The sequence below is a fragment of the Acanthopagrus latus genome, chromosome 11 (genome assembly GCF_904848185.1).
Source record: "Acanthopagrus latus isolate v.2019 chromosome 11, fAcaLat1.1, whole genome shotgun sequence".
Taxonomy (NCBI): domain Eukaryota; kingdom Metazoa; phylum Chordata; class Actinopteri; order Spariformes; family Sparidae; genus Acanthopagrus; species Acanthopagrus latus.
Genome location: NC_051049.1, coordinates 22,226,353 through 22,235,217, shown reverse-complemented (window position 1 = coordinate 22,235,217; position 8,865 = coordinate 22,226,353). Strand labels below are relative to the sequence as shown.

Genomic DNA, 8,865 nt, shown 5'->3' with positions numbered 1-8,865 from the left:
AAAAGGACACAGCATGTGTCTCAGTTTCCTTTAGAGCTGATATTAGAGATAACAAAATGATGATGATAATAAGATTGATTGAACAAAACAGCTTTCGTGAGTAGGATGACATTTAAGATTTAATCCTCTGTCTAGATATCATTTCTGGCGCAGATTGTGTCTTGTTTGTTACTTCATGCAGGTATTTGTCTCTCACCTGCCACAGCCAGCGTGAAGACACTAGGAGTTTGATTCACAAGCTGGAGAAGGAGAGAAATCAACAATATGTGTGCTCACACTGGGCTGCCAGAGGTGATTAATGCCCTGTGTGTTACAGGCAGCGGCCTGGAGGTTCAGCTCCATCCTGACCAAACCGTCCAGCTGTGCTGCAAACTGCCTGGGCCCGGCTGAGGAGTGTGTCTGTAAATGAACATGAGGGTTGTTTGCATGTGAGGCAGGGATCTGCTGCTCCCTGTTGCCTCCCCGCAGCACGGCCAGTCAGCTGTATCGCTGTAACAGGCCACTGAGCAGCAACGATTAGAGCACGGGAGCTGCCCTCATCGCTCTTCCACTACATTTGACTCTCCGCTCTCCCATGTTCAGGCAATATTCATGCAAATAAGTGATTTACTTTAAATCAGTGGTGACTCCAAACCGAGGGGCCCCGTGTGAGCTAATGAGGTGAAGTGCAGCTACGTCATAGTGCGTTTCTGCGCTAAGGAGGTGCTGCCACTGAATTGGGTGAAATATCTTCCAGTCTCTTGCTTTCCTCTTCACCCATTAGCAGCACTGTGAGGGCTTTTGCATTTCCAAGACATTTTTCAAGTTGATTTAACAGCGTGAAAAATCTAAATTGCACCCATGTTTTATTCCACAGCATTTTATTTTGAGGTTTTTATTGTATTGTAATTGCATGTAATTGCATTCCACCATGATTTTAGTTTCTGTTTCTGCATGTTTTTTTGAGAATGCTTATATATGTTTTTGACTATAAGCTATGTGAGTATTTAAAGGGGCACTATGTAGTTTTTGGAGAAGAGCTTTTAATCAGAGGAGGTATAGAGGAATCTTTTATGCTAACCAAATAAACAAACTCTAGGTTTTCATGTCTAAACAAAGTGAATAAACAAACACAATTTCATACTATTTTACTTTGTTTATATGTGGCGGACCCTGCTACCTTTCTAGCTTCAAACAGTGTTCTGGATACCTTATTTCTTAACATATATCACTTTTGTTGAGGGCATTTTGTGTGTGTGCTCTGCATTATGTCTCAGGAGACCTCTGTCATATTCGTGCAGTTTTAATCAGCACATGTGATGACATCATCACGGCTGTGAAATATCATCCACTCTCTCCTGAATAAAATCATTAATGCATCATCTCCCTGCAGACTCAATGCAGATGTAGTACAGTGGGTTTAATAAGCTTTGTGGTGTTTTTGTAATCGGATTTCATGTTTTCCACCAAGAGTAAGACCTTCTATCTGACAGAGTGTTGGACAGGATTATCATATAGCTCTTCATAAACTGCTTTACTGATGTAATGTCAGAGAGCCACACAGACAGTAGCTGTGGGGCTGTGTGGACTATTTGGCTTCTGATCTCCCACCAGTAACTTCAGATGCTGCATAGTTTTATTGCGCTACACTCCATAAAACGCACCGAGGGGCTTTTTTAAGACTGTCCGAAGGCCATTTCCATATTACATTTCATATTCTGACATTTAAGTGAGAAAAGGCATAAGAAGGTGGAGGAGGAGGAGAAGGAGGAGGAGGTGGAGAAGGAGGGGGGGGTGGGATGGGTTGGTGGTTTGCATCGTGGCCATTAGATGGCGCTCAAGAGGCTCCACGATCCCACCGAGAGAGTTGAATGGGATCCCAGTGTGATCTGGCTCACAGAGGCGGGAGGGGAAGACAGCGCAAGTCCTGGAAGAGGTTTGAGCCAAAAGCACTCTGCTGTCCGACTTTCATCGACATTCCTACGTGTGTCCGGCCCGCACAGCTGAGCCAAACGGTTCACGGCGCGTAATTACGCACGGGAACGGCAGATCCGCGGTGTCGCTCGCCGTGGAAACCCGCGGACAAAGGGAGGCAGACGGGCTGGCTGGAGTACAACTGACTTGAGAGGAGAAGAGGAGTACTGTTGGAGGGGAAACGAGGGGAATCAGGAGTCGGAAGTGATTTGTCTTTTTTTTCTCTTTTTTTTTCGGAAATGTAACTTGCGTTCAGGATATCGAGGAAGAAGCTGATCAGTTTTGGAAACCGAGAAAAAAAAAACAAAAAAAAAAACAAAGGACAAAAAGTGGAGTGTTGAGTGGAACCAGAGCCCGAAACAGCATCCAGATCCTCGGAGCATGGGGTAAGTTAGAGATTTGTGTCAGAAATGCGCACTGCCGCCGACTGGAAGTGATTTGCTCTGATGGCGAAATGCTTGAAAAGTGAACTTTGCGGCGACTTGTGGGGATTTTTCTATGCTCGTGGCTGTTTGATCCGACCAGGCAGCATCGGCTCTTTTCCTTCAAAGCAATTTGGAGAGATCGATCCGAATTCCAACATCAGCTCCCATGTGACACCGGGCTGCTCTCTTTGTTTACAGTCTCAGAGAGGAGAGACGGCCGAGAGAGGAATCTTTTATTTATGAAACATGGAGCCTGACCCAGTTTCATTAGAGGTTGTGAGCGTCAGAAGGTCAGAATCACATGGCGAGGCTGTATTACATGTATCGTGTGTGTGTTAATTATACATGCAAGGCTTCAGCTTGGTTCTAACACACCTGAACCCTCCTCACATTACCATGTCCACGCTGTCACCCTCCCCCTCCCCCCCGGGCCCGTTTCACTGACACCTTAATTGAGATGTCAGCACCTCTGAGGCTCATCTGGCTGATTGAGACCGACATTAAAGCTTGTTACTCTGATATCTTCACAAGCTTGACTGGGATATTTTATTATTCATATGCTTCAGCGGCTTTGATCATATTCCCTTTACAAAGTGACAATGCAAAGACATGTTACACTGCAGGCCACTTTCCATGTGTGACACACACTCCACTGTCAGTGTCAGCGTCACGCTTCACCGTCAGAAGGTAAGAATGCACACAGGCTGTTTGGATATATGTGCTCGCTGCTTAAGCGAATTATGAAATTCCAGTGGAGTCGGTGGGGTGTCCAAACTGCCCAGCGATGCAGCATGATGTCGGCGCTCGCCAGGTTGCAAACAACAGCTGCATCCTGAATCTGGATCTCTCCGAAGACTTGAAGGTTTGTCCTCCAGATGTCCTCAGGAGCGGTCTGAACCACCTGCCCCTCCTCTGCAGACCAAACAGAAACTTCAGAGTGCATTCAGACGATCCTCAGCAGCTCGTTAGGCCAAATGTCCAAGTTTGCCACCATGATGTGGCGCTCAGACAACCAACCGGTTCACAGCGTGACTTCAGATGTTCAACATGTGATGACTAATGGGGGAGAAAACAGTGGCGTAGCAGAAAGTTACATATGTCAGCAGGGTTCCCTGAGTGAAGAGACTTTTTATTGTAAGGTGATGTGAGAAACGAGACCTTCCTCGTCTCTGTCGTTTGCCTTGACGAGCCTGTGGACTGAAAAATGACTCGGGTCAGATTTCTGCAGCAGTCCAAATGATGTGACTTTCCACACATCTTCCTCTGCCTCGTCTCAGCGCCTCTCCGCTCCGGTAACAGAAAGCAACAGTAGCCAATGTTAGTTCACAAACGGAGTGTTCAAACAGGAACGACCGGCTTATCTGTGTACTTGCATTATCCCAAATGTTTCCAACAATGTTCAAACCCAGAGAAATCTGTAATCTTATTCAAGGAAGCAGTGTGTCTTATTTTTGATGCGTGTTGCTGTAACTCCGGAGGAAACATTAGATGATAAGTCAAGAGAGTGACTGAACGTTATGTGAATGAAACTGTAACACATCGCATCAATCGGCATGTCTGCCTGATGGATTTTTTTCAGCAGTCGTGGTTGTTCAGGAATAAAGACAACTACTCTCGTGATCCCAAGCTACTAATCACCAAACTACGCCTTTTGCTATGATTGTTTTTGAGAGAGACCCTGCACAGCACAAATGACAAACTGTGTTTAAGAGAGATTATCTGTGAGGTGACAACTCTTGGCTCCACCTGAGCACACAGCTCTCTGGTCACCACTTTGAATTAAGGGCTCTTTTAGCAACCTCTAACTTCACTCAGAGATCAGTGTTTACTTATGTAACCTTCCTGCCAGCGTCCAGTATACCCAGTTAGTTTTCCATATGTGATGTATCAGTGAGGATGAGACGGACCGAGTGGTATCAGCGCACACTGTATCTCAGCGTGCATGCTGGGCCTCTGACCGCCAGTCACTTTGAATGAAAGCGATGTAGGACTTCTGGAAGCAATTCTGGATCCAGTCGCAGGGCCACCGTGCACACTGAGACGGGAACCCGCTCGCTCCCTGCACACAGGAGGGAGCACCAGGACAGTCTTGATTAAGCGCCACTTCAGGTTCATAAACAAAATGAGTGTTCAGCTCACACAAGTGCTCTCATGCTGTGTGCAGCTTGTCTTAAAGCACTTCCCCATGTCATCTGGCCCACATCAGTCCCTGTACTGATGGAGAGACAGACTTGATATAATGGATATATGTCTGGCTGCTTTGATTTAAAACCCGCAGGAGCATTTTTATTCATCAAGATACGTCGGGCAGAAACTGATCAACCACCACATGAAGGCATATACCTGGTTAACACAAAGTGGCCACTTCATTTTTCGGACCACCTGAATTCACCATGAAATAAATACATGATTCACCACAGGTGTCTCAAAAGTTGTGCATAGGGAAAAAAAACTGGGCAACATTTTGAAGAGCAGAAGTGGTTTTTTGTTTTTTTTTGAAAGAACTGTATTGTTAATTTTTCAGTGGAGTATATTAAAACACTTCTGTTAATCAGGTTCTTTGCTCTTAAAGGATAAATTCACCCAGATGTGGAAATTCAGTCGCTATCTCACCCACATGGCGATGGAAAGTCAGGGACACAAAACATTTCTGGAGCTTCACAGCGCCGCAGCACTCCCCCAAACAGCTGAAGTAGATGGGGACGTGTTTTGACACATAAAAATCCAACCCTAAAAAAGAACAGTATAAGGCTCTACACAGCTAGTCTGGCTTAATCTGACATAAGAGTCTCCAGACACTGATTGACTCGAAAAGATGTCATTTCCACCCTCTATACGCTGTCAAGCTCAAGCACCATCGTCAGACAGGGTGCTTTTCGCTTAGCAGCTACAGTGAAGATTTTTCGCTTTTAAGTGAGTGTAAATAACATCTTTTAAAATCAATTTGGGATCTCAGGGCCTCTGGAGAATTGGGCGAGCTGTTTGGAGCCATTTTAGACATTTAAAGAGCAAGCTGAATTCTTGTTTGTTGCTGCTAAGCTAAAAGCGTTCATCTTTGAGGTGAGTGCATGAACTCTTTCTTGGGGTTCTTGGATTATGCTGGAGGAGCTGAATGGAGCCATTTAATGTAGTATTTTTTTTTATTTTTTTTTACATTTTAAAACAAGTCAGTTGTTGAGGGGGAATGCTGTAATGCTGTTTTGCTGTGAAGCTCCAGAAATGTTTTGTTGAATATGAAACTTAACCTGATTTCCAACAGCATGGCGGTGAGCAGATCATGACTGAATTCTCCCTTTTAGGTGAACTAATCCTTTAATGACTCATTCAACTGTTTATAACCTTTTAAGTGAACATTTCCATCCTCTGTCCACTCAGTCGAGGTACTGCCCTGTACAGCTGCGCTGTGTTCACTTCACTGGGACGTAAATAAACCTGTAACTTTAGTGTGTAACCTGGATCCTTTTTCTTCCACTTGTTCTGCTGCAGAGGAGTTTTCTGCGAGCTGTAAAATGTTCCCGCTACATCGAGAGAGGTACAAAGACATGTCATCTCTGTGTTGTGGCTCTGCATGGCAGGGATGGGTGCGAAGTTTGGATTTGATCTCCTTCCATCAGTAAAAGCTGCCTAAATAATTACATAATTTATTACTTCATCTGAGCATAGACATTATTTGCCCGAAAAAAACAAGAGAATGTGAAAGATTTGCTCAGTGTAACTGCAGCTTTTCATGGAAAAGTAAACATTATGTCATGAGATTGAGAAAGAGCCTTTGTGTATTCATGCTTTTGGCTCTGGTTTGTTGCTCAAATACAACATCAGGATCTGTACTTTTGATACTTTGGGGATCAATTCGCCCATCCCTGCTTCATCAAACATTTATCTGCCTCTGAACAAAAATCCAACCTCATCATATCATCCCCGTGATGTTTATCCTCTCCTCAGTATCTGTGGTTATTCTTACTGTACTGTTGACTGTAAGATCTGATAGAGTGGAGGCTTCATGCTTGTCATTGGTGTGCAGATGCTGTCGGCACGCTCTCCTCCTCTTGTCGTCGTTGCCTGCATGGTGTCTCTTCCATCATGTCTTCCTCCCGTCAGTTGTTTCATTGCAGCCCGATTGCTCCAAGTAGGCTATTGTTGGACTGTTGAATATTGCATCATGTTATATGTGTCTTTTTTACAGTCACACAGCTTTAAAATATATGATTGTGTAAACAGACACTATTTTCCTTTGACAGGCAGTGGATTGAAAGTATTAAATCACAAAATGGAAATCCTCAAGAGAAATAAGCCAGCAGAATCAATCAATGGAAACCAAACCCCTCAACCCACTGAGGGCACGAGTTGTATCAGCAGCTCAGATGGTCAAACCAGCACTAAACACGGGTCTCATTTGTTTAGTTCGCACGCAAAAAAAACGTAGAGCGAACTCAACTGACAAACATGTAGTAGACCGCATTCAACTACAGTGCTGTGGAATATAAAAACCGTAAGATGAAAATTAACCAAAGAAATAGTTCAACATTTTTGGACATAAGCTTTGCAGCAGAGAATGAGATAAAATGGGCACCACTTTTATTGCTGTCTGGTCCATGTAGCTGGAAGTAGCAGCCAGTTAGCTGAGCTTTACTAGAAGAAGGCGGGAAACGGATTGTTCTCTACACTTTACTCAGTCTGTGAACTCATAGAGTAATTCCGATATTTTATTTTTATTTTTTGCTGTCCTGATAGGGTGGTTTATGAGCTGTGGTTTCCCCAGTAAACACACCAACCTCTTCAGTTACCTTCCTGGTCTGCTGCTGCTCCTCTTTGGTCACTCATGCTCTGTAGCTGCTCTTTGCTTCCAGAGTGTCTCTAGGCTTGTCTGCTCTACCTAACTAGCCCACAGACATTGCAGCTCTGCCAGCCTAACCCCCAAGATCCCACCAACCCTCCGTGTTGGGTCATGGTAGCGGAGCTGATTGTGCTATAGCCTACGTGTGTACCTGCACTTATGGCTTTGCTGCTTTACAGCTCCGGCAGGCCAGACCCTCCCGCAGCAGATACTTAAGGCTTCTATTTTTACCATATGCCGCAGCACGCCGCATCAATCAACTGAATTCAGCAAAGAGCAGACAGGAAATCAGACACCGAAATGTCAGAACGTCCAGTTGATTTTACAAGCAAGTCCACCCTTCTTCTAGGTCTTCGGTTGGGAACACTTACCTTTTGTCTGTTTGCCATTGTGTTTATAAGACATACATGTATAACTGTGATGGCGCTCGATTCTGTAATTATCTCGGGAACACCTCGATCTTGCCACTTCAGCTATCTGGGAGTGCTACTCCATGCTGCACTCAAAAGGCAGCCGGTAGGTGTTGATGGACGAGGAAGCATAGAGCAAAACCGCTGCTCTGCAACGCACATGCCACCAGTGGAATTCTGGAGGAAGAAGCTGGTGTGTTTACTGAGGATCTATAGCTCACAATGTCTAACATAAGCCTCGGAGAACAGGTCAGAGCAGACACACCGCCATGGGCACAGGCCCAAGCTATCTCTCAGCGGATGACCAGGACCAGGAAATCTGACAGATTCTTTTCTAAAAGGCGCTGAGAGTTCAGCCACACAAAAACAATAGATACAAGTCAGTCAGAGGCAGAGAAAAGTGCTCGTCTGTTGCCAGCCATAAACAAAATGGAGGGTGTAACTATGTTTTTTACCTGTTCTTTTTGCATTTAGTCTTTTAAGAGACTTTAGTGGAGGAACCTAGCTATTTCCCCCTCCTTTATAATTTTATGCTAAGGTAAAGTAAGCTAATCATGTCTGGCTATATCGCCACACTTCACACATGCACATTCAAGAGTCAGGGCCCCCATAATCTTCTAACTCTCAGGAAGAAAATTGAACATTAGTTCTGAATTGAACCATTCCCTTTACTGTAAAGCTTATAAGAAGGTTGCAGTACAACCACTCACTACAGATGTTGAAATGCAGTATGTAGTCCATGAATACTGTATATATTGTATGCGGCAAGATAGGTCACAGTATGATCATCTATCTTCATAATTACAGAGGAGTCATATGGGAGAAGGATGATATTTCTGTCCACATCATCTCATTTACAGTTGAAATCTGCCTCACCGTCACCGTACAGCCTCCCTCTGCAGCACAGAGGACGACTAAACTTTGGTTTCAACGTCAGCTAATAATCATAATGATAATCAGCTAATCGGCAGCATAATACCATAAAAACTGTTCAGCATCTGCGTCCTCCCACTGTCCAAGGAGAAACCAGCTGTTCTGTGGGGAGAAGAGACATTTGCAATCGCATGAATAAACGGTCTTCTCTCTCCACTCTCCACTTCACTCTGTTGTTGTTGACGAGCAAGTGAATAGCAGTGCCGCCGGAGGATCACGATGAAAGATCGGCTCTTTCTCTGTCCCCCCCACCGCCAGCCTTTATATCCTGAATACAGAGAGCACTCCTCCTTTTTGTCACCTTCACAAT

General features: G+C 44.6%; 1 protein-coding gene across 3 annotated transcripts in view; it reads left to right on the top strand.

Moving 5' to 3' along the window:
• The first annotated feature begins 1,768 nt into the window (after nt 1–1,768).
• Nucleotides 1,769–8,865, top strand: part of LOC119028418 (homer protein homolog 3-like) — a 59,595-nt gene continuing 52,498 nt past the window's right edge. The window contains exons 1-2 of one of the 3 annotated variants that reach the window (XM_037114366.1): nt 1,769–2,339; nt 5,865–5,910. In XM_037114366.1, the coding sequence (XP_036970261.1) occupies nt 5,888–5,910 (23 nt within the window). In that variant the 5' untranslated portion in view covers nt 1,769–2,339; nt 5,865–5,887. The remainder of the gene's footprint in view (nt 2,340–5,864; nt 5,911–8,865) is intronic. The other 2 variants (XM_037114365.1, XM_037114367.1) reach the window with 2 other exon arrangements.